This window comes from Rhinopithecus bieti, unplaced genomic scaffold (genome assembly GCF_001698545.2).
Source record: "Rhinopithecus bieti isolate Rb0 unplaced genomic scaffold, ASM169854v2 scaffold_7681, whole genome shotgun sequence".
Taxonomy (NCBI): domain Eukaryota; kingdom Metazoa; phylum Chordata; class Mammalia; order Primates; family Cercopithecidae; genus Rhinopithecus; species Rhinopithecus bieti.
The window spans coordinates 5,096,501-5,121,631 of NW_016806571.1; the positions used below are offsets into that span (position 1 = coordinate 5,096,501).

Consider the following 25,131-nt stretch of genomic DNA (forward strand, 5'->3'; position numbering starts at 1 on the left):
TTTTTTTTGGTGATGGAGTCTCGCTCTGTTGCCAAGGCTAGAGTGCAATGGCACAATCTTGGCTCACTGCACCCTCTACCTCCTGGGTTCAAGCAATTCTCCTGCCTCAGCCTCCTGAGTAGCTGGGATTACAGGCATGTACCACTACACCAGGCTAATATATATATATATATAAAATTGTTTTTTTTTTTGAGATGGAGTCTTGCTCTGTTGCCCAGGCTGGAGTGCAGTGGCGCGATCTTGGCTCACTGCAAGCTCTGCCTCCCGGGTTCACGCCATTCTCCTGGCTCAGCCTCCCAAGTAGCTGGGACTACAGGTGCCCGCCACCATGCCTGGCTAATTTTTTTTTTTGTATTTTTAGTAGATGGGGTTTCACCATGTTAGCCAGGTTGGTCTCAATCTCCTGACCTCGTGATCCTCCCACCTCAGCCTCCCAAAGTGCTGGGATTACAGGCGTGAGCCACCACACCCAGCCCCTAAACTCAAGTTTTAAAAGAGGAAACTGATGCTCAAAGAAGTTTACTGACTTGTCCTGATTAATGCACCTACTAGGTGCTATGGCTTTAAGATTCACATCCTGGTCTTCTAAGTCTGAAATCTCTGTACTGTTTTCCAGTGTGATGAGCTATCCCATGGGACCTTAGGAACTACTGTGCTGGAGTCCAAAAATGGCTCAGTGAACTAAAGCCACTTTCACCTTTTATTTGTAGTTTAATCCAAATACACTGAACAACAGGGAAGGAAAAGTCTGAATGGTCTGAAACAGTCTGGGAAAAGTGCTGAGAGGCTACATTTTGCTTCAGGTCTGAGCTGGGACGTCAGCATAGCCTCAGTCGCTGTGGAGGTGAAGGGCTCCAGCACCAAGAGCCCAGAACTCCAGCCACATGTCGGCACCTAGGCCTCCTTGGAGCTCTAGCTCCTGCCCTTGTCAGCTGCAGATACCTTGGGTAGGGAAATATAAGGACTCTTTCCCTCCTTATTCTTGATGACCACAAGGGGGAACCTTCCATCCGGCAGTTATGGGCCCTGAGGGAATCTGAGCCTGGGCAAAGGGCCCAGCGTGTCAGTTCCCATCATAGCCACACTGTCCAGCATGAGTCACCACACACGCAGCCAGGTGAGTCATACAGGCTGACGGACACTGAGGACAGGACGAGAGGTGGTTGGGCACCGAAGACTGGAGAGGGGCCCAGGGAAGGGCCAAAGAATCCATCTCCTGGCCATTCATGCAGTTAAGTTTCTGTGCTGATGTAGGGCTATTCTGGTTACAGGATCCCTATTCCACTCTGGCTTTCAGTAGCCCCCAGTCCCTTCCAACAGTCCGCTTCTCAGAAGCCCAGTCATCACTAGAATCTTGTTCCCCTCCTCTAAACATGGGCAAGACCTCATCTTAATGTGATCACTCTTTGTACCCCAAATGTTCTAAGGCCTTCTGTCATTCCCCCTATACGACTTACTTATCTTCGTGCCATCCTCTTACATTAATTAACTTGCAAAATGAAGATGGTAACAAATGCAGGTAGGTCACTGCATTACCTCTGTGAGGTTAGTACTCAATCACTGCATTTGGAGTGACTGGTATCTGATCACTCCAAATGGATCAGGATGGAGTGATCAGATACCAATATACTAACCTTGGTTAGTATATTGTTTGGAGATACATATTTAGGCAGTAAATGATAAGAAAAGCAAATGAATGATATAAACAAAACTCTGGAAATGTTGGGTGAATTAGGGAGAGGCGCTCAAGAGGTCTCAAAGCTGATCACTGACACAGGAGTGTTCAGTTTTAATGCCATTTAAACTGTACATACACGTCTTAATCATTCTTTTGTATGTTTCACAATAAAAAATACCAAGAAAAACTGGGGTAAGAGTCTTGATTCAGCACTTATTAGGTGTGATCTAATATGGACTCAAGTAATCCTCCTAGCTCACACACCTTTGTGGGGGCCCTATGCCATAATGTATATGAAAGTGTTTTGCATACAGTAAAATGTTAGTTTTCCAAGTAGAGGCCTCCTGGGGCAATGCCTTTATCCTTCAGGATTGACTGTTCAGCTTTTTGAGGACTTTGAAATCCTAAAACCCTACTGCACAGCTTGGCCAACTATGCATACCCCTTAAAAACAGCCTTCGGCGCCACCCTCCAAAACAGACTGGGGACAGTGTGGGATGAAAGACAGCCAACCCTTCAAGAGAGCTGAATAGAAACAGGAAGTGAGGGTGGTGCAGTGGGGCAAGCCTCTGGCTTCCAAATCAATCTGCCCTGGTCCCACTCAAGTCCTAGAGGGTGACTCACCAGCTGTCAGGACCTGTACTTTCCACGGGTGAGCAGCCAGGGCCCGCTGGTATGCCCGCCAAAGTGCCATGCTTCCTGTGAAGCCAAGAGGAGAGGGGGTCACCCCTACTGTCCCTCTCCACGACTAAGAAGTCGCCTGACATTCCCTTGTGCCCACTCCCTTCCCCTTCCCACTTCCAGTGTGACTTAAAGTGACAGAGGCCACATGAGGGATGCTTCCCAGACAGCTTCCTGTGGCAGGAGTCGGCTTAGACAATTGGGGAAGAGAGAAAGGCTGTGGGAAGCTATGGCCTCCTGGTAGCAGCCACAAGCCACCTCACTCTCAGTCCTGAAGCCGGACCACCTGGAGGCCTCCGTTCCCGAACGAGACAAGCATGAGGACAGCTTTGCTCTGGCTTCTACCCAGAGCTTGGGTGCCTCAAAAGATAGCTTGGTCTGTGTCAGATTCAGACTTGGTTGGAAACAGTTTGTAACCTTCCTGAGTCCAGCTCCAGACCGAAAACAGGGCCCGTCACTGCCCGGATATACGATGACCACACGCTTTGTGGGCACTCATGGCTTGCGACGCTTTGAGCCAGAGACCGCAGACCACCCGCCACTCACCTGAGCGCGAGCTGGGCGCGGAGGCTCCCTCCCACGTGATAGGCTGGCCTAGGAACTTCCGCCACAAGCCCCGCCCCTTCCGCCCAGCGTCCTTCGGATTTTGCAGCCAGGGTAGAAATGAGTGGACCGAGCTGTGAATACCCGTAGAGAGCGGCCTAACTCGGCCACCCACTCTGTGAGCGACCCCTTTTCCAGCGGGACTGTGCCGGACCCTGGTGTGGGGCCCGCCAGCCATATTTCTCACCTGAGTTGGACCCTCTGCCTCCTCCTGCCCCTTCTCTCCCCTCGAGGCCCGGGCCTCTCTCAATCCAGTAGTCTCATTGTTCAGCCCATCCTCCGCCCATAACTGGCCGTAACTACGATCCTTGTCTGAACAATCGTAGTTAGGGAACTGTAAGTTATAGTTAAGTGCGTGTTTTGTCTCTAGGTTCTTCATTGGCCTCAACTGTGAGCTCAAGCGGGTAAAACTGGGGTCGTTCATATTTGTCCTCATAGCAACTATTTCAGTGCTTTGCCGCAAACAGCCACTTAAGAAATACTGCATATGTATGATTCTTCCACAGAAAGCATTGGAATTAGAACTTCAGAAGACATTAGGTATTGGCTCCCAAACTAACGGGCTGCATGTGCAGCCTTGGTCATGACTAGACTTGATCTGCATCTAATGAGGGAGGTTACACTATTGACTTTCAAAACTCGGCTCCTCAGTTCTAGGGATTTTTCAGATATTTGTGTGTGGGGATGAGAGGGGCAGCATTATTACAGCTGCTTCTCCAACTTTTTTTTTTTTTAAGTTATATACTTCTCAAAAGACCCATTTTTAACAATGGGGCCCACAACTGCATGTTTGAAAACCATAGCTAGGTGATTTCTTAATCCCCTTCCAGCTCTAACAGAGTCTGTGAATACAGAGCAATATCCTTTCCAGAGCGTTGAAAATGTCTACAATATCCCTGGCAATGGACTTGTCAGGCTGCAGACTTTACTTATCTCCAGGGAGCCCACACGTCAGGAGGCACACTCTTTCAGGCTCTCCACCTGCCCAGCTCCACCCCCAGTTTACTCAATTCCTTTATGATTAAGGCAGGGAGACTCCTGCCACAAATCCTGGAGAAACAGAGTAGGGAAGCAAGAGAAGTCAGTGTCACAAACATTTAACTAAAACACTACTTGCAAAACAGCATGCTAGAGGAGTGAACTGGTACAAGTAAATGTAATAGGAGACCAAATGTGGCAGGCTGTAAAGTTATATTCTGAAGTTATACTGAGTTCAAATCCCCAGCACCACCACTTACTAATGTGACCTTGACCTTTTACAGACAGCCTACCCTCTCCAACTCTTTTATCATTAAAATGGCAATACCTACCTCACAAAAGTGACATGTGCAAAGTGCTTAAAATGGATCAAGTGCTTAATGCTTGTTTATCCTTTTTCCTTCCTTCCCCTTGGGAACATAAGGAAGGGAGACTATTTTTTACTGGAGAAAACTGGGAAGCTTTTTGGTGAAGGTGGAATTTGAGCTGGGACCTTTCTGAAGGATGAATTGAACTCAGATGAAAATGGTGGAAAAAGACACTCTGGCGAAGGGAGGAGTATGAGAAGAGGAATAAAGGTAGAGAAGTGTATGAACAATGGATATTATGAAGCGGATATATTGGCAGGTAGCGTTAGAAAGAGAAAAAGCTTCTGGTAGAGAAAAAGAACAAGGTCAAGATCAGGGCTAAGACTCAGTTGCAGAAGCAGGGCTGCCAGCACCAACCTACAGCCTCAAGTGCAGATCCCCAGGTCTCATCTTTTCTACCACTGAAAATAGGAAGGGGGCTGCCCTATAGAATTGAGTAAAGCTTCTCTTCAACAGAAGGCACTTGCCTAACAGCTCAAAAAACAAAACTGGCTCAATGTGAGCTGGATCCCAATAGGGTTGCGCAAGCTTCTTTGCACTGACATGGGTTGTGGTCTCTGCTGTTGATGGACCTGGGTTTCCTCCAGGTCTGTTTTCTCATCTTTACAGGATGGGGTCTCGCTCCATCACCCAGGCTGGAATGCAGTGGCAGGATCTCGGCTCACTGCAACCTCCACCTCCCAGGTTCAAATGATTCTTCTGCCTCAGCCTCCCGAGTAGCTGGGATTACAGGTATGCACCACCACACCTGGCTAATTTTTTATATTTTTGGTAGAGACAGGGTTTCACCATGTGTTGGCCAGGCTGGTCTCTAACTCCTGACCTTAAGTGATCTGCCTGCCTTGTTTCCCAAAGTGTTGGGATTACAGGCATGAGCCACCACACCTGACCGGGGCTAAACTTGATCCCTTCTTAAAGGAGATTTTCTGATAGATGAAGTCCCTACACGACATATTTGGCCAGTCTAGAATGCCAGAGTGTTTTGTTCCAGGTAGGCACTGATCTCATTTCCACTCTCTCCAAAAAGCAGCTGCCTGTTTTTTTCTATTTCCTGAGGTCATCCAACTATTTCCCTCCAAACCCCAGCCTACACTCCTAGGCATTTCAAGACCATGGTTTGCCTATTTCTCATCACTGGGGTGTATCCTTGCTTAGGAGGCAGTATCATAGTCACTGTGAGTCTGCAGCATCCCACAAGAAGCCTCTAACAAGATGAGATATAACATTACTGTACTTGGGTTCTGAACACCTCCTATACACAGAACTGAAGTAGGTAAACATTCTAGTAAGTCAACAATGTGACAGTATAATGAAGGATCAAAAATCATGACGTGTAAAAGAATGGTTGAAGTAACTGAAGATATTTAATCTAGAGAAGATTTGGGAAACACATGATAGGTATGGTTAAATACTTAACAGGGCAATCACAGGGAAGATGACTGGATTTCCTTACACCCATGAGTGAAATTTATAGAAGTATACTCTGACTTGATATAAAGGAAGATTTTAAAAAACATGACTGTTCAGGAGTGTTCAAGTAGGGTCAGATGACCAGTGATTGGGAATACTTCGTAAGCAGGAGCAAGTAAGATCTGAGCCACTGTTCTATCAGTAGGGTGTCTGTGGTGTTCCTTGGTCAAAGAAGTACTCTAAGCAACTTCAGTCTCACAAATTGCTATCACCCTTGTGGGCATACATGATGGTTACCCTAAAGAGGAAGTTTCAGAAGGCAGTAATATTGGATCCTGGAATAGTCAGACAGGAGCCTTCATGCAGATACCCTTTTCAATTCTCCATACACCCATTCACAAGTGGTCGCAAAAACACCCAGTACCTTTACTTGGCTTTACCCACTTAACAATATGCTCAATATGAGCAGTTTGACTCCCAAGCCTAGGTCAGGCCTGAGTGTTTCTCATGAGCCATAGTCTTAGGCTGAGGAGCCTTGAGAGTTGGTGGAGGGAGAGCCCCCCTGCCCGCAGGGGGCTGTGATCACAGAAGTCTGTAGAAAGAGTGGGATCTAAGGAGTCCTGGGGAGGCAGGCCTAAAGGTCCAGGCCTGGCATGATCACTGTCCAGGGAAGGCCCCCAGTTCCTATGGCTCTGTGCATAGGGGCCATTTGTTCTTGACCGACTTCACTCCAAGGATGAGGTGTGGGCCAAGGCTAGGGAGTGGGCAGAAGGCGATGGCTGGTTGGAGAGAAGCCAGGCCGTCTAGTGGGGGAGGATGGTTGGAACATAGCATTGAAGTGGGCTCGGCTTTCAAGCTGCATACGGTGGCCCAGTGGGGAGGCGAGTCCACGGACAAAATGGATTCGAACCAGCCCTGACTGCCCCCCAGATACCAGCCATCCATAGGAGTCCAGGTTTGGGCTGAAACGTACCTGTGAAGAGAACAGAAAGAGAGAGATGCTTATGGGTGGTGCTTTAGGGTGACTCTAGCTATATGAACAAAAAAAATGAGCCACAATCTGAAAGGACAGGACCATGAGGGGTGAGACAGGTAAGAATGAGAAGCCAGTGAATGAGGTACGTCTGTCATGCTCTGGAGGAGGAGTCTGTCTTCTGTGTAACCTTTTCATCTTCCATTTCATCAGCCCCAGGCCCAGAACTGGGGGAAAATGAGAGTGGAGGGTGGAGAGGATGAAAGACTACCTTATGAATAGCCTCCAGCTGCAGCCTGTCCAGGCAGAGTTGAGAATGCCCCTCTCCCTCCTGCATGCGCAGCATTGGTTCTCTACGGAGCAGATCATGGAATGAACCCTGGGGAAGGGAAATGGAAGAGGAGGGAAGAAAGTGAGAGGCTCCTTTTTTTTATTTTTATTTACTTTTTTTTTTTTTGAGACAGAGTCTTGCTCTGTCGCCCAGGCTGGAGTGCAGTGGTGCGATCTCGGCAGCTCACTCCCGGGTTCAAGCGATTCTCCCACCTCAGCCTCCTGAGTAGCTGGGATTACAGGTGCCCACCACCATGCCCGGCTAATTTTTTGTATTTTTAGTAGAGACAGGGTTTTGCCATGTTGGTCAGGCTGGTCTTGAACTGCCCATCTCAGCCTCCCAAAGTGCTAGGATTACAGGCATGAGCCACTACGCCTGGCCCTTTTTTTTTTTTTTTGAGACGGAGTCTTGCTGTGTTGCCAGGCTGGAGTGCAGTGGTGAGATCTCAGCTCACTGCAACCTCCACCTCCTGGGTTCAAGCGATTCTCCTGCCTCAGCCTCCTGAACAGCTGGGACTACTGGCATGTACCACCATGCCCAGCTAATTTTGTATTTTAGTAGAGACGGGGGTTTCACCATGTTGGCCAGGATGGTCTCAATCTCTTGACCTCGTGATCTGCCCGCCTTGGCCCCCCAAAGTGCTGGGATTACAGGCATGAGCCACCATGCCTGGCCGAGGCTCCTTAGTTTTATATCTTTGTGCTGAACTCAGGATTGCGTACTATACAAAGGCTAAAGTTTTCTACCTTTTCTAATACCACACCCATTCTCCTGGCCTCAGCTTACCAAATCTGTGTCTTGAAAGAGCAAGTAGTGATGGTTGACAGTTTCAGTATAAGTTCGAGCCTTCGGAGGGTTGGGGACCCCAGATGAAGCAGAAGAATGGTCTGGACCTTCAGGACTGTCCTGATACGGTATCAGATCTGCTTTATATATAGGCTGGAAAGCAGACCATGAAATTAGGTTCTATAATACTAAAGACAGAATAGAAGCAGAGGAAAGTGGTTTGGGCAGGAAAGGCTTAAAGACAGAAGAAACTAGTATCTTTAAATATATGCTCAGATGCAGTAGGGTAGGGAAGATTATACACAAGTCTGTGCTAAGACTTTCTGGGATAATATCAGGGCCGGGAGACCTAGCACTAATTTGTACTCTACCAGAATTTGGGAGGACATGTGGGTTAGGACCCAACAGCTGCTGTTAGATGTTCATATACGTACAAATCTTCGCTCTACAGGTCGCTTGACATTTATTGGATTCAGTGCCATATCTGGCAATATAGCAGCAATGAGCTCCCCGGATATATCTCCTGCAGCTATCGTCCCAAGCCAGTCGGATCCTGAAAGACTCTAATAGAAAGAGACAGATTTCATTCATTCATTCATTCCTATATTCATTCAGAGCTATGAACTGGTAACAACTGCACAGTCTGAGACACACACAAACAAAAATGAGTTTATCATAACTGACAGCCCTGATTGATAGAGTTACCACATACCTATCTTCTCCTACCCAAAACTACTGCCTCTTTCTGACACTAATAGTGCATAAATGAGCCATTTTCCTGTGTAATGAAGACTGCAAAAGAAAGGGGGGGGCTCACCCAAACGGTGCCTTTTCTAGGAGCAGTGAAGTAGGCCTTGAAACCAAGGTAACCAGCGTCAATATAATGAATCCCACAGAGTCCATAACTGTTAAAAGAGAAATAAATTTAAACCTTCCTTTTCTTTAGATTCATTTCTTCTCCTTAACCTCTTCCAGAATTTAAACCACCTCAGTGAACCAACTCTCTACCCTCCTCTCCCCACAACAATCTGGCATGCTTTGCACTCCAACCCTTAGGGCCTGTCCCTAGAGGTCCTATCTCCATCTTGCCGTACGAGGCATAGCAGTTGTCCTGAGCCACAGTGACACCGTTGTAGGGGAGCAGCCAGGCCAGTTCTGTACTCAAGAAGCGCTTGATAGAGTTTATGGGTTCGTAAGGTCGTCGAAGGTCCCAGAATTTGATTTTCCGGTCACTCCCCGCAGAGACAAGGAAATGGCTGTAAAAAGATGGGAGAAGGTCAAATCCGAACAAATGTGGAAGAGTCAGCCTGTCCCAGTCTTCATCTTCCCCCTCCACACATCTCCTATTCCATACCTGTTAGCTTTGCACCATTGAAGAGTACGTACAGCCTGGTCATGGGCTAGGAAACACTGGAAGGGGTAGAGCTTTAAGGAGCCATCAGAGAGCCGTATCCGCTGCAGGGGTGAGTTAGTGGGAAGGTTCCAGAAAACCACCATGCCTGACATAGGGACAGAATGTGTAAGCATTAAAAGCAAGTTCTGTCTTCCTTGCTCTAATTTCTTTCTCTGAGCGCCTAGGACCTGTCTTCTACCCTCAGATCCAAACCACTATGAAAGGATATGGGGATCCTGATTAGCTATCCAGCATTCCCTCTAGGGCTTAAAGACTCAACATGATATTTTAACCCCAATTCTCTTCAACAAAAAAGTAATAGCTTTGTCTGGAATCTACAGTTGAAAAATGATAGGGTGAACACACCTAGTACACAGAGTAGAATGCACCTCTCTCTACTCTCTATAAATAAAAGTCAAGAAACTTTTAAAAAGCATAGGCTGGGCACACAGTGGCTCATGCCTATAATCTTAACACTTTGGGAGGCCAGTGCAGGTGGTGGATCACCTGAGGTCAGGAGTTTGAGACCAGTCTGGTCAACACCGTGAAACCCCGTCTGTACTAAAAATACAAAAAATTGGCCAGATGTGGTAGTGGGTGCCTGTAATCCCAGCTACTCGGGAGGCTGAGGCAGGAGAATTGCTTGAACCCGGGAGGCGGAGGTTGCAGTGAGATGAAATTGCACCACTGCACTCCAGCCTGAGTGACAAGAATAAGACTCCGTCGCAAAAAAAAAAAAAAAAAAAAGCATAAAAACTCTAGGAAGCCAGGCGCAGTGGCTCACGCCTGTAATCTCAACACTTTGGGAGGCCAATGTGGGTGGATCACTTGAGGTCAGGAGTTCAAGACCAGCCTGGCCAACATGGTAAAACCCCATCTCTAAAAATACAAAAAAAATTAGCCAGCGTGGTGGTGCGTGCTTGTAATCCCAGCTACTTGGAAGGGTGAGACATGAGAATCACTTTTTTTTTTTGAGACGGAGTCTCGCTCTGTCGCCCAGAGCTGGAGTGCAGTGGCTGGATCTCAGCTCACTGCAAGCTCTGCCTCCCAAGGGCTACGCCATTCTCCTGCCTCAGCCTCCCGAGTAGCTTGGGATTACAGGCACCTGCACTTCGCCCGGCTAGTTTTTTTGTATTTTTAGTAAAGAGACGGGGTTTCACCGTGTTAGCCAGGATGGGTCTCGATCTCCCTGACCTCGTGGATCCGCCCGTCTCCGGCCCCCAAAGTGCTGATTACAGGCATGAGCCACCACGCCCGGCTGAGACATGGGAGAATCACTTGAACCCAGGAAGCAGAGGTTGCAGTGGAGCCGAGATCACGCCACTGGGCACTCCAGCCTGGGAGACCAGGAGCAAGACTCCATCTCAAAAAAAAAAAAAGAAAAAGAAAATGTTCGCTAACTGTCCCAAGACAAAGAGAACAGGCAAAAAGTCAAAAGCACACCAATGTTCGAGGTGGCAGTGGCTCAGCTAATAAATCCTAGCCACTTGGGAGGTAAAGGCAGGAAGAACACCTTGCACCCAAGAGTTTGAGACCAGCCTGGGCAAATATACTGAGACCCCATCTCTAAAAAATAAAATAAGGCCAGGTACATGGCTCACGCCTGTAATCTCAGCACTTAGGAGGCCAGGGTGGCCATACCACCTGAGGTAAGGAGTTTGAAGACCCAGCCTGAACAATATGGATAAAACCCCATCTCTACTAAAAATACATAAAATTAGCTGGCCTTTGGTGGCATGGCGCCTGGTAATCCGCAGCTATTCAAGAGGCTGAGGTGGGAGAATTGCTTGAACTCTGGGAGGTGGTGAGGGTTGCAGTGAGCCCGAGATTGTGCCACTGCACTCCAGCCTGGACCCAGAGACCCCTGTTCTCAAAAAAAATAAAACAGCCGGGTGTGGTGGTGCATGCCCTGTAAGTACTCAGCTTACTCAAAAGGCTAAGCCACTCAGGGAATGAATGGCAGCACACCTATGAACCTTTCTTGAAAAAAATTTGGTTGATAATGAATTATACCATGCATATAAAATAATTCAGCAACATTGAGGGGGAGACTAAGATAAAATGGACTGGTAGGCGCACTCAATCAAGTTTTAGAATTAAGAAAAGCAGAACAGCCATGAAGAATCCATGTAACCCTGACAACTGTAAGCATAATACCTACCAAAAGAAAAAACATGAGAAAGGGACGATAAAAAGACATGTAAGAGTGCTTAATTTCCTTTCCTTCCTAGAGAAGTCTACTTTCTAAAAAACAACCACTGTCATTTTGTTTGTTTTTGAATATGGAGTCTCACTCTGTCGCCAGGCTGGAGTGCATGGCACGATCTGGCTCCTGCAACATCCGCCTCCAGGTTCAAGCCTTCCTGAGTAGCTGGGACTACAGGCATGTGCCATCCTGCAACCAGCTAATTTTTGTAGTTTTTAGAAGAGACAGGGTTTCATCCATGTTGGACCATGGATAGGTCTCGATGTCTTGACCTCCGTGATCTGCCCGCCTCGGCTCCCAAAATGCTGATTACAGACATGAGCCACCGCACCTAGCCAATAACACTGTCATGTATTAAAAATAACAATCTAGGCCAGACACAGTAGCTCACATTTGTAATCCCAGCCCCCCCCCCCCACCTAGAATGGCTGAGGCAGGTGGATCACTTTGAGCTCAGGAGGTCAAGACCAGCCTGGGCAATCATGGCAAAACCCATCTCTACAAAAAAATACAAAAAATTAGCCGGGCATGTAACTTGTTCCTGTAGTTCCAACTAACTCCAGAGGCTGAGGTTGGAGACTGCTTGAAGCCCAGGAAGTCCAGGATGCCAATGAGCCAAGATCTTGCCACTGGCACTCCAGCCCTGGGGTGACAGAATGAGACCCTATCTAAAAATAAAACAAAACAAAACCTAGTAACTCCAACTAACTTAATGTTGAGTTATTTATAAAGTAGTATTTATTATAAATATATATTATAATATATTATTATAAAATAATTTAAATTTATTTATAGTCTTTTTCTTTTTAACTCTAAAAGTATCTTTGAGGAACTAGTGTCGCTTATAGTGAAGAAACATTCATCAGGAGCTTAGCCAATATTTCAGTCTGACTTTACTGTCTTTTTCTTCTATAAAATTAAGATATAATTAAATTTAATACATTTTATTTTAGAATACCTTACACGGTATGATCCCATTTTTATTCATTTAGTTAGCTAGTTAGTTAGAGACAGGGTTTCACCATGTTGCCCAGTCTCCAACTCCTGGGCTGCGATTCTCCTGCCTCAGCCTCTCAAAGTGCTGGGATTACAGGTGTGAGCCACCATGCCTGGCTGATCCCATTTTCATAAAACTCTTTCTTTTCCCTGATCTTTTTATTTTATATATACATAAAGAACTGCATGAGGCTGGGCGCGGTGGCTCAAGCCTGTAATCCCAGCACTTTGGGAGGTCGAGACGGGCAGATCACGAGGTCAGGAGATCAAAACCATCCTGGCTAACACGGCGAAACCCCGTCTCTACTAAAAAAATATGAAAAACTAGCTGGGCGAGGTGGCGGGTGCCTGTAGTCCCAGCTACTCGGGAGACTGAGGCAGGAGAATGGCGTGAACCCAGGTGGAACTTGCAGTGAGCCGAGATCGCGCCACTGCACTACAGCCTGGGCGACAGAGTGAGACTCTGTCTCAAAAAAAAAAAAAAAGAAAAAAAAAGAACTGCATGAAAGGATGTTCCTCCTCACTTTCTAATTTTAAAAAAATGTTATTTTTAGTATACATCTATATATTTTTTGAGACAGAGTCTCGCTCTGTCGTCCAGGCTGGAGTGCAGTGACGCGATCTCAGCTCACTGCAGACTCCACTTCCCAGGTTCATGCCATTCTCCTGCCCCAGCCTCCCGGGTAGCTGGGACTACAGGTGCCTGCCACCGTGCCTGGCTAATTTTTTGTATTTTTAGTAGAGACGGGGTTTCACTGTGTTAGCCAGGATGGTCTTGATCTCCTGACCTCGTAATCCGCCTGCCTCGGCCTCCCAAAGTGGTGAGATTACAGGCGTGAGCCACCACGCCCAGCCTAAAAATGTTATTTTTAATGATGAGATCTCACTAGGTTGCCCAGCTGCTCTTGAAGTCCCAGCCTCAAGTGATTCCCTCCCACTCCGGCCACCCAAAGTACTGGGATTATAGGCATGAGCCACACATCTGGCAGCCATCTACTTTTTTTTTTTTTTTTCCCCAGACAGGATCTCACTCTGTTGCCTAGGCTGGAGTGCAGGGGTGTGATCTTGGATCACTGAAACCTCTGCCTCCCGGGTTCTCATGCCTCAGCCTCCCAAGTCGCTGGGATTACAGGCGTGTGCCCCCATGCCGAGCTAATTTTTTGTATTTTTTGGTAGAGACAGGGTTTCGCTATGTTGACCAGGCTGGTCTCGAACTCCTGACCTGAAGTGATCTGCCTGCCTCAGCCCCCCAATGTGCTGGGATTATAAGCATGAGCCACCATGCCTGGCCCAGCATCTATCTACTCTTAAATTTTTTTTCTGAGTAGAAATAGTCTAGTGACTTATTTCTTTCTATTTTTTTTACATTGCTTGAATATTTCTAACTATATGTCCAGTACTGAACCACCAAAGAAACCACCAAAAAACAAGCATATATAAAAAATGTAAAGAGCAATAGTTCCTTATGTTTTATTTTGGTATTTTTACCATTATAATATCCAGCAGCTAGGTGTTGGTGGGGCCTGGTAGGCATCCAGGCCAGGCTAAGGCACTGACCACACTCAGAGGGGTCTGTAGCTTGCATAGACCCCACCTGCAGAGTTGCCACACATTGTACCTGCAGGGAAAGAAGAGATGGGACCAGGGTTAGGGACACCTACACTGGAATGAAAGCTCAAATCAATGTTTAATCCAGCAGGATGAGGGTATTTTTCAGAAGTATAAGGAGACTCACTGTGGAATCAGCAAGGTGAGGCTCTAAGAAGATGGAGCCTCAGCTAAGGTAGCAGGTTCCTCACTCACCTTATATATGGCAGGCTTCACTGCATCTGTGAGGGAAAAAGAGCAGTAACTAACTCTACGGATCCCAAGGACTCAGCGGGTCTTACTCTGTCACCCAGGCCCGAGTGCAGTGGCATGATCATGGCTCACTGCAGCCTCCAACTCCTAGGCTCAAGCAATCCTCCTGCCTCAGCCTCCCAAAGTGCTGGGATTATAAGTGTGAGCCACCATGCCTAGCCAGGCCTCGCTTTTTTTTTTTTTCCTGTAGACTTCCTCTGTGGACACAGGCCTTGCTCTTAAATCAGCAACCAATCCTTTGAATAGTGACGTTCCCTTATCCTTTGTTGAGAAAGTCCTTATCTTTCCATCACGAAATTTATGAACCTACCTCTACCTGCTCCCATCTTCTTTCCTTCTGTTACACCTGATAGTATCCTTCCTCCTATCAGAAGAGCAATCCCTTCACTCCACTCTTTCCTAATCCTCTAGCACCTTTTCCAGAACACTGCTCATTCTGTTATCCTCCTTCCTCCTGTGTCATCCATTTGTTCCCTCCCTAGTCTGTCACTCCCATATTGCCATGTGAACATGCCCTACTGTCTCCTATCCAAATAAGGGGAAAAAACCTTTCTTTACTGACCACACTCAGGCAATCCACCACCCTCAGTTACTGGCTTCCCTTCACAGCCAATTTTTTTTTTTTTTTTGAGACAGGGTCTCACTAAGCCACCCAGGCTTCAGTGCAGTGGCACAATCTCAGTTCACTGCAGCCTCAACCTCCCGGGCATAAGTGATCCTCCCACCTAGGCCTCCCAAGTAGCTGGGACTACAGGCATGCATCACTATGCTTGGCTACTTTTTAAAATTTTTTTTGTAGAGACGACATCTCATTATATTGCCCCAGCTGGTCTCAAACTCCTAGGGCTCAAGCAATCCTACCACCTAGGCCTTGTAAAGTACTGGAATTAAGGCATGGGCCACCATGCCCAGCCCCACAGTGGAACTTCTTGAAAGAACTGTCTGTATTTACTATCTTTACTTTCTGACCTCCTATTACCTCCTCAACCCACTCCACAAGACCACCACATATGGGACTTCTCAGGGCTCCAACCTGGGTGCCCTCTTCTTTAAATACTCAGTACTAATGAAAAATAAATTCAACATATAGGAGCTGCCTTTTCCTGACTTCCTCCTCTTGTTCATCTTCAGCTCTCTATTCTATCCCTCTCTTCAGAACAAGGGATTGTGTTTGTGTGGTGGTGAGGGCAGGAGAGGCTAAGAACAGGATTGGGGGAACAAGAGTATGGCAGGGGAGATGGGCTCTATCCATCAGCCAAGCCCTCAGCAGATCTTTACACAGCCAGTTACCTGTGGCAGTAACAGGGGGAAAGTCCTGAGAGCACAGAATAGGGAAGAAGGAGAGATAAAGAGAGAGTACAGCTGCAAGACTGCAAAAGAGAGAGGGCTCGAGAACAAACTGGAGTCACAATGCAGGGTGTGTGTGTGGTTGAGTAAGGCTTTGTGTTAGAGAGACTGGCCCGGGGAGCTTCCAGGGAAATAGGTCCTGCTATGCTCTGGCCACCACGACAGCAGCCCCGTTCTCCTTGCTGTGCTACTCACCTGGGGGTTGCTGAGCCAGTAGGGCCTCTGGATGGGGTAGACTGAATAGTAGTACTTTCCCGTCTGAGCAGGCCAGAGCCAAGAGACCCAACCGGGGCAGGAGAGGAGCCTAAAGGGTAAAAGGTGTGCTGAGGCTTGCTGCCTTCAACTGACTCACAGAAAACCTTTGAGGTTCTAGTCCCTGAAAATACTGTATGGAGTTGCTGGAAAAACTCCATCCACCACACTCCAACTTTCCTTCCTTAAACTCTAAGAATTCCCAGGGCCTCTTTGTCCTGGCTTTGAGTCCTAGGGCCATCCCACAGTTGACTGGAAAGTACCTTCCGAGGGGTGCCTGGAAGTTCCCATGCTCCACTAGGGCAGAACTTGAGGTCCCAGATGCAGCCGTTGTCACAAGCAATCCCATAGACAAAGTGGGCCCTGTTGCCAGGACTGGGGAGAGAGCACGTGGGGATGGTGGGTAGGAAGAAGGGACGTAGGGCTGCCAGAGGTAAGCTCCCCTTGTCTTAGCCCAATCCAAGCCCTTCCCCCTATCCTGTCCAGACCCCATCCTGCTGTCCTCAACCACCCTCCCATGGCAGTGTCCAACCCCACCTCACCAGCTTTCTTGCTGCAAGGTCCCAAGGCCCCAGAGCTGGAGCAGCCCAGGACCCGAATGAAGCTGGCTCAGTGGGTGTGTCTCATTCATGTCAGGGCTGGAGAAAAGAGCCACATATTGCGAGGCTCCTGCCCCCTCTGGCACTGGGCACCAGTCCAGAGCCCAGAGTGGTCCCCCCGTGAAGAAGGACACATCCCAGCGCTCTGGATGTGCTGTGATCGAGCTAAATCTAGAGAAAAATCAAAGATGGGATGAAGAAAGGAATTAATGAAAGGTAATGAGGACTGTATGGGAGCTCCACCCAGAGCCAGTATGAACTGGCTCAAGCAAGAGCCTGAATATCAAAAACAGTTTACAAGTGAGAACAGTCCTTGGCTACCACTTGTATCTTCCTCCTTTCCTTCCCAAAGTCTGTCTTATATTATTATTATTTGAGACAGGATCTGTCACCCAGGATGGAGTGCAGTGGCATGATCTGCAGCCTTGACCTCCCAGGCTCAAGTGGTTATCCCACCTCAGCCTCTGGAGTAGCACATGCCACCATATCCCACTAATTTTAAAATTTTTCATAGAGATAGGGGTCTTGCTATGTTGCCTAGGCTGGTCTTGAACTTGTGGGCTCAAGTAATCCTCCCTTTTTGGCCTCCCAAAGTGCTGGGATTACAGGCGTGAGCCACCACACCCAGCCTCCAAAGTCTGTCTAGCTCCAGCTCATCTTCAGGGCTGTTCATTCTGGAATACTAGAGTATTTTCCCTAAGGCTAGTCTGTCCAGGTCTATCTGAGTAAATGTAACCTTGTGAACTGCTTTGGCCCCTAAATCTCTCTAGCTTCCCTCAGCCTGCCAGCAGTAATGAACACTACAAATCAGAGACGACTGACCAGCTCTAGCCAGCACTCTTATTCTTGGGAGCAACTCGACCAGCATCAAGGGAAGGACAGGACTTATCTGTCATCTCTTTAAACATTCATTTTTCTTGTTTCTGGCTCCAGAATCAGAAAAAAGGGCGGATGTGCAATCTTCACCTGTTTATTCGGTAGAGGGTGCCATCTTCAGGTAGCCCTTCACGTTGTACAGAAAACAATGGAGACTTCTCCTCCTGGGGCAGGTAGGGAGCGGCCTCACTGGAGGAAGGCAAAGGGAACAGTTTAAATTCGGAAGTGTTTCACCCATCCCAGGGTTCCCATTATAGAGCCTCTGTCACCCTTTTGTCTCCAGTGGTTTCACCCTTCCTAAGCTTCAGAGATGCTGCTTCAACTTACAGCTCAGATAACAAGTGCCACTTCCAGGCTAAAGGAATCCATTCAGCAAACTCCCAGTATGAATGTTTCTGCTCTCGGCTGGAGAAAAAGGAGCAGCATTAATGAAGGAGGAGAGGGATTCTAGAGCAGCACAGTCCAATAAAACTTTCTGTGGGGATGGAAATGATCTATTATCTGTGCTGCCCAATATGCCAGCTGCTAGCTCCAATTAGCTACTGGGCACCTAAAATGTGGCTAGTGCAGCTGAGAAACAGAGCCTTTCATTTTATTTCACTTCAGTTAAAGCGTTCTAGAGCTCTTGCCTCTAGAGCAGTGCTTTTTAGTAATGAGTGTCATCACAGTATCCCCCATGACTGCTTGTCTTTCCCACAGCCCCACTTCAATACCGTCCCTGCACTCCTCTACCACCCCTTCATTATCCCCAGCCCCCAGTCCCCAAGTCTCACAAGTCCTTGGTGAGATGGAGGCACTTCCAAACAGGAGCCATGATGTGATTTGGTAAGCCATTGGGAGCCATTCCCCGGCAGTGTGGCTTCTGCTTCTGAGGATCAAATTGAAGAAAATGTAAGGAAGCGAATTCTACAGGTTAGAGAAAGTCCCAGAGACAGCTCTTTTCCAGTTTTTATCTTCTTTGGCAATACCTCCCCCTCCAATCACTGCCCTATCAGCATCTTAAAAGATTTGTGTTTCAACCATTATAATGACTTCTTTACCTTCTGCACTACTCCTCCATCGAAAATGCAAAATGTGTTACCTATTTTCTGTTCAGCTTCCTCAACATCTCCATGGCATTTGATTCAGAGGACTTCCCTTATGCCTCTTGAAACTCCCGCCCTATGGAATAGTCTCCCTTACTCCTCTCCCCTCTCTATAATATTCCTTCACATGTTCTCCCTTCTTGACAGGTCTCCTCGATGATGGTATTCCCCAGAGTTCCTGTCGTCTTCTCGCCCCCTTCCACAGACAGACAGACACTGACACACTCCTAGTAATCTCATCTCATGTCCCATAGCTTTGACTACTATCTTTTTATTTGGTTGTTTTTTTTGTTTTTGTTTTTGAGACAGGGTCTCACTCTGTCGCCCAGGCTGGAGTGCAGTGGCGCGATCTTGGCTCACTGCAGCCCCAGCCTCTGCCTCCTGGGCTCAAGCAATCCTCTCACCTCTGCCTCCTGAGTAGCTGGGACTACAGGCACAGCGCACCACACTTGGTTAATATTTTTGTATTATTTTGTAGAGACAAGGTTTCTCCATGGCCCAGACTGATTTTCAACTCCTAGGTTCAAGCGATCCTTCCCCCTCGGCCTCCCAAAGTGCTGGGATTACAGGTGTGAGCCACCACACCTGGCCTTTTTAAAAATTGAGAGACAGGGTCTTGCTATATTGTCCATGCCAGACATCAACTCCTGGGCTCAAAAACTCCTCCTGCCTCAGCCTGCTGAGTAGCTCAAAGTACAAATGCATACCACCGAACCCAGTTTGACTACCATCTTTATGCCTGATTATCAAGTTTACATCTCCGTAATGTAAACCTGACTCAGTCTCAACTTCTCTACAAGTTCTAGACAGTATTGTGGCAAGTCATATTAGAGCATGAGGCAAATGGAAAAAAAACAGTAATCAGTTAAAGTTCCTGTCTTTATTTAAAATTTTGATATTTTGTTCATCATGGAACAAAATACCCATGATTTGTTGCACTGATTTGATTTTTTAAAATGTTGCATCAGAATAGCATTTATCTTTATTACTGAGGGTTTCTGTTCTCCCTTAAATGTCGCACATGAGGCAAGAAAGGCACTGGTCTCATATATGCAACTGGTGACCAGACATCTCCAGCAGAATGGCTCATGGCCCATGGGCACCTCAAACTCAACATGTCAGAAAGTGAATTCTGCCAGGTGTGGTGGTTCACACCTGTAATCCCAGCACTTTGGGAGGCTGAGGCGGGCAGATACCTGAGGTCAAGAATTCAAGCAGACCAGGCCTGGCAACATTGGCAAAACCCCATCTCTACTAAAAATACAAAAGTTAGCTGAGCATTGGTGGCATTGTGCCTGTAATCCCAGCTACTTGGGAAGCTGGGCAGGAGAATCACTTGAACCCGGAGGGCAGAGGTTGCAGTGAGCTGAGATCGTCACTCACCCAGCCTGGGCAACAGAGCAAGACTCTGTTCATAAAAAAAAAAAAAAAAAAAAGGAAAAAGAAGCGAATCATACTTCTTCCCTCTGCACCTTTGGCCCCTCCCACATCCCTTCACCTCTTTCCATGTTCCCAGGTTCAGTGCATGATGCCACCATTTAAGCTGGAAGCTGCTATTCAACTTCCTCCCTTCAATTCCCAAATACTGTTAACTCTCTTACGTATTCCATTCTGTGAGAGAACACAGAAACAAAAGAATTACAAAAATAAAAAATAAAAAAGTATCTTACATATCTTTTTTTTTCTTTTCAAAGACAGAGTCTGGCTGGAGTGCAATGACGTGATCCCAGCTCATCGAAACCTCTGCCTCCTGGGTTCAAGTGATTCTCCTGCCTCAGCCTCCCAAGTAGCTGGGACTACAGGTGCATGCCACCACACCCAGCTAATTATTTTTGTATTTCTAGTAGAGACAGAGTTTCACTATGTTGGTCAAGCTGGTCTCAAACCCCTGGCCTCAAGTGATCTACCTGCCTTGACCTCCCAAAGTGCTTGGATTACAGCTGTGAGCCACCGCGCCTGGCCTTTTACATATGTCTTGAATCTGCCCCCTCCCTGCTCTTCTCTTCCTTCACTGCTTGATTTAGGACCTCACTATCTCTTACCTGGATAATGGAAACTGTCTTTTTTTTTTTTTTTTTTCTTGAGAAGGAGTTTCACACTGCTGCCCGGGCTGGAGTGCAATGGCACAATCTCGGCTCACTGCAACCTCCACCTCCTGGGTTCAAGCAATTCTCCTGCCTTAGCCTCCTGAGTAGCTGGGATTACAGGCATGCACCACCACACCCAGCTAATTTATTTTTTATTTTTAGTAGAAACGGGGTTTCAGTACGTCGGCCAAGCTGGTCTCGAACTCTTGACCTCGTCATCCGCCTGCCTTGGCCTCCCAAAGTGCTGGGATTATAGGTGTGAGCCACCGTGCCCAGCAAAACTGTCTTCTGTCAACTATAATTTGACCTATTTTCCTAACTGATGTTATTTTCTACTTAAAACGTTCGTTGTACACGAGTTTCTGTACAACTGAACTGTGTTTTTTTTTTTTTTTTTTGAGATGGAGTCTCGCTGTCTTACCCAGGTTGGAGTGCAGTAGTCGATCTCAGCTCACTGCAACCCTCTGCCTCCTGGGTTCAAGTCATTCTCCTTTCTTAGTCTCCCGAGTAGCGGGGACTATAGGTGCACGCCACCGTGCCTGGCTAATTTTTATATTTTTAGTAGAAACAGAGTTTCACTATATTGGTCAGGCTGGTTTCAAACTCCTGACCTCGGGTGATCCACACGCCTCAGCCTCCCAAAGTGCTGGGATTACAGGCATTAGCCACCACGCCCGGCCTGAATTGTGTATTTTTAAATGGTTAAAATGGCAAATTTTATGTTATATACATTTTACCACACACACACACACAAAACCCATAAACAAAAACAATCTTTGTTGGTTCCTATTGGTCAATGTCCTTTCATCTTCTCCAGTTTAATCTCACCTACAACTTTACTCCAGGCTTTATGCTCCAGCCATAACCAATTTCTGGGAAAACCATCCCCTCTGGCAAACTTCTACTTATCCTTCAAGAAGCAATTCAACTATCATTCCTCTGTGAGGCCTAAGCAGTTAATTACCCTTCCTCTAGATGCCTAAATCATTTTGTTCACTCCTGGGGTAGTGCTGATTGCACTGTGAACTTGTAAGGCAGGACACTGTCTTATTTATATTTGTGTTTCCTAACAGAGAATAGACACTAAATATATGAATGAATAATCTTGTTTACCGTACCCCTTCTGTGCTCTCCCTAATATGCCAACTGTTTTTGAAATTGACCCTTTTTTCTTTAACCCGTTTTGTCTATTATAGTTACCAAGTCAAAGCTATCTTTCCTTTCTCAGTACCTTGCTGGTCCCCTAAAATCCTACTATGTCCCCATTCACTTTCTTGTCCATTGAGGTTACCCCTGAAGTAGATCCTCGCGGAGTGCTTCGGGGCACTGCAGGCTCAGGTTCAGACGAGCTCTCACTTGGGCCCTCACTTTCTTCCACATCTTCAGCCTCAACCTGGAGAAAAAAGTCTTCATCCCGTGGAGCACCATCCACCTCTTCTCCACCTGGACAGGCTGCTGGCTGCCGGATCTTCTTCGGTTTGGTGGGGCTGCTCACCTTGGGGCCCTCAGGACAGGACACAGGAGCAGGCAAGGCTGTTGAGAGCTCTTCAGCCAGTTCCTGAAGATACAGAAGTGCCCTGTGGGATAGGGCAGAGTCAGAGCCATTCTCACATATAACTGAGAACCCACGTTTCCAGACATGGTTGATTTTTATCTCAATGGATCCTCCCAATAACCCTCCCAATAACCCCATAATAATAACCTCTATTAATTTCCCCTTCCCCCTTGGAAGATGAAAAACCAGAAATCCAAGTTATGTGACTTGGCCGAGATGACTCAGATAACAAATGTGGAATCTGAACCCAGGTCTTCTCACTCCGAGTTCAATGCATTTTTCATTCCACCACAGTCAAAGAACACAGAGGGCAAGAGAAAGAATGGAACAGCACATATATATTGACATATACTGGACAGTAAAACAGCAATAAAGAGCTGGGTAGTTTGTGAAAAATGGCACTGGACATAAAGTATAGAAAGTAATTCTTAGATAAACCAAGTTAGCAATACGTACCATTAATAGTGCTGTGGTAAGAGCCTAAAGGACTGCTGAAGTCCCTAGAATCCAGATACCACCCCTGCTTACCTAATACCTCATCACAGTCTTCTCATCTCTCCAACATCTTCCCCACTCTGATCCCTTCACCCAACCCCCCTCCACCAAGCTGTGCCCCACAATCCTTACACTTGGGCAGCCCTTCGGCGGGGTCGTTCCCCAGAAGGGGTCTCAAAGTCCTCAGGGGGCCTCTTTGGAGATGGCGATTCTGGCCGCTCTAGGTCTTTTGACAACTTCAGCAGTAGCAGCTCTGCCTTGGACTTTCGACCTCGTTTCTTAGGCTTGGGGGTGGACAGAGGGTTGGACTGATCTAAGAGACCAGGAACCAGAGGGGCTGATGGAGGATTAGGCTGTTGGGGCCTTTTGGGGCCTTTTCGTGTCCTACCACCTCTCTTCCGGCCAGGCTTTGAGGCCCTAGGCTTTGAGACCTTTGACATCTCTGAAGAAAGATCTGTAGAGAAGAATATGGGTCTGTGAGATGGAACCAGAACTCAAACCTCTTTGGAAAAGATTACCCTGTACCCAGGTTTGTAAGATCCTATGAGCTCAACCTGCTCTCTTTCATCTTAAGCTCGGCATGGGGAATAAAAAGATAAGAGGACAAGGTACATACCTTGCTGTTCCAGTCTGGAGAGGCTTTCCTGCTCTGAAGGGAGCCTCCTCTGATCAGGAGAATCCTCAAATCCAGGCAAAGGGGTAGGTAATGACATCTCTATGGAAGCCTCTGCACTGGTCATTTCTGAAGAGGTCTTGACATCAAGCTGATTTAGCACATCTTGTCCAGGAGAGTCTACCACAGTCATGTTCCCCACGGGGCCGGCCTCCCCCAGGGCAACATAGCCGACCCCGCAGGTATCCATCAGCACCCCCCAAAATGGCTGCCCCTGCATACAGAGACATACAAATGAGTAGAAGACAGAAACTATTTGTACTAGCTCAGATTTTTGTTTCCCCATCTTTTCTCCCCTCATTCTCACACCCATACCTAAGTTCCCTGATTATTCACTCATTCAACAATATTTACTAAGCACCTTCTATATGTTAGGCACTGTTCTGGAAACTGGTAACGAGCCAGGTGCGGTGGCTCACACCTGTAATCCCAACACTTCAGGAAGCTGAGGCAGGAAGGCAGCTTGAGCTTAGGAGTTTGAGGCTAGCCTGGGCAACACAGCAAGACCCCTTCTCTAGCAAAAAAAAAAAAATTTTTTAATTAAAAAATTAAGGCCGGGCGCGGTGGCTCAAGCCTGTAATCCCAGCACTTTGGGAGGCCGAGACGGGCAGATCACGAGGTCAGGAGATCGAGACCATCCTGGCTAACACGGTGAAACCCCGTCTCTACTAAAAAATACAAAAAACTAGCCGGGCGAGGTGGCGGGCGCCTGTAGTCCCAGCTACTCGGGAGGCTGAGGCAGGAGAATGGTGTGAACCTGGGAGGCGGAGCTTGCAGTGAGCTGAGATCCGGCCACTGCACTCCAGTCCGAGCCACAGAGCGAGACTCCGTCTCAAAACACACACACACACACACACACAAAAATTAAAAACAAAAAAAGAAACTGGTGATATGACAATAAGCAAGACAGACAAGGTCCCTGCCCTCATGGAACTTACATTTTGGTGAAGCAGACAAACAAGCAAACAAAGCTTCCTTTTTTTTTTTTTTTGACAGAGTTTCGCTCTTGTCACCCAGGCTGGAGTGTAATGGCATGATCTTGGCTAACTACAACCTCTACCTCCTGGGTTCAAGCAATTCTCCTGCCTCAGCCTCCCGAGTAGTTGGAATTACTGGCACGTGCCCCGATGCCCAGCTAATTTTTGTATTTTTAGTAGAGATGAGGTTTCACCATGTGGGCCAGGCTGGTCTCAAACTCCTGACCTCAGGTGATCCACCCACCTCAGCTTCCCAAAGTGCTGGGATTACAGGTGTGAGCCACCGTGCCTGGCCATAAAGCTTCCATTTATTAAATGCTAACTATGTGCCAAGCACTATACTAAATGCTATATATAATTATCTAATTTAAAGCTCATATATTGGCCGGGCACGGTGGCTCAAGCCTGTAATCCCAGCACTTTGGGAGGCCGAGACGGGCGGATCACGAGGTCAGGAGATCGAGACCATCCCGGCTAATATGGTGAAACCCCGTCTCTACTAAAAATACAAAAAACTAGCCGGGCGAGGTGGCGGGCGCCTGTAGTCCCAGCTACTCGGGAGGCTGAGGCAGGAGAATGGCGTAAACCCAGGAGGCGGAGCTTGCAGTGAGCTGAGATCCGGCCACTGCACTCCAGCCTGGGCGACAGAGCGAGACTCCGTCTCAACAAAACAAAACAAAACAAAATTTAAGAATGACCTGGGTGTGGGGGCGGGTGTGGTGGTGGTCCCCTGTGGTCCCAGCTACTTTGGAACCTGAAGTGGATGGATCACTTAAGCCTGAGAGGTGGAGGTTGCAGTGAGCCGAGACTGCCACTGCACTCCAACCTGGGTGACGGAATGAGACCCTGTCTCAAAAAAGAAAAAAAGAAAACCAGGCCGGGCGCGGTGGCTCAAGCCTGTAATCCCAGCACTTTGGGAGGC

At 47.4% G+C, this 25,131-nt stretch overlaps 2 protein-coding genes across 10 annotated transcripts in view; both read right to left on the reverse strand.

Moving 5' to 3' along the window:
- MPV17 (mitochondrial inner membrane protein MPV17) overlaps window positions 1-3,560 on the reverse strand; it is a 14,487-nt gene extending 10,927 nt beyond the window's left edge. For 4 of the 9 annotated variants that reach the window (XM_017876950.1, XM_017876949.1, XM_017876948.1 and 1 more), the window contains exons 1-2: window positions 2,906-2,985; window positions 2,303-2,377 (exon numbers count right to left, since the gene is read on the reverse strand). In XM_017876950.1, the coding sequence (XP_017732439.1) occupies window positions 2,303-2,372 (70 nt within the window). In that variant the 5' untranslated portion in view covers window positions 2,373-2,377; window positions 2,906-2,985. Of the gene's footprint in view, window positions 1-443; window positions 943-2,302; window positions 2,378-2,905 lie in introns of those variants that run through there. The other 5 variants (XM_017876953.1, XM_017876951.1, XM_017876954.1 and 2 more) reach the window with 5 other exon arrangements.
- A 2,088-nt stretch (window positions 3,561-5,648) lies between these two features.
- The window catches only part of GTF3C2 (general transcription factor IIIC subunit 2), a 32,079-nt gene continuing 12,596 nt past the window's right edge, over window positions 5,649-25,131 (reverse strand). The window contains exons 2-19 of the mRNA XM_017876956.1: window positions 23,176-23,446; window positions 22,692-23,013; window positions 21,801-22,086; window positions 18,111-18,205; window positions 17,665-17,742; window positions 17,428-17,526; window positions 16,405-16,632; window positions 16,126-16,237; window positions 15,806-15,914; window positions 14,207-14,232; window positions 13,892-14,021; window positions 9,163-9,307; window positions 8,903-9,064; window positions 8,626-8,713; window positions 8,243-8,371; window positions 7,809-7,961; window positions 6,963-7,070; window positions 5,649-6,691 (exon numbers count right to left, since the gene is read on the reverse strand). Coding sequence (XP_017732445.1) covers window positions 6,473-6,691; window positions 6,963-7,070; window positions 7,809-7,961; window positions 8,243-8,371; window positions 8,626-8,713; window positions 8,903-9,064; window positions 9,163-9,307; window positions 13,892-14,021; window positions 14,207-14,232; window positions 15,806-15,914; window positions 16,126-16,237; window positions 16,405-16,632; window positions 17,428-17,526; window positions 17,665-17,742; window positions 18,111-18,205; window positions 21,801-22,086; window positions 22,692-23,013; window positions 23,176-23,422 — 2,736 coding nt within the window. The 5' untranslated portion in view covers window positions 23,423-23,446 and the 3' untranslated portion in view covers window positions 5,649-6,472. The remainder of the gene's footprint in view (window positions 6,692-6,962; window positions 7,071-7,808; window positions 7,962-8,242; window positions 8,372-8,625; window positions 8,714-8,902; window positions 9,065-9,162; window positions 9,308-13,891; window positions 14,022-14,206; window positions 14,233-15,805; window positions 15,915-16,125; window positions 16,238-16,404; window positions 16,633-17,427; window positions 17,527-17,664; window positions 17,743-18,110; window positions 18,206-21,800; window positions 22,087-22,691; window positions 23,014-23,175; window positions 23,447-25,131) is intronic.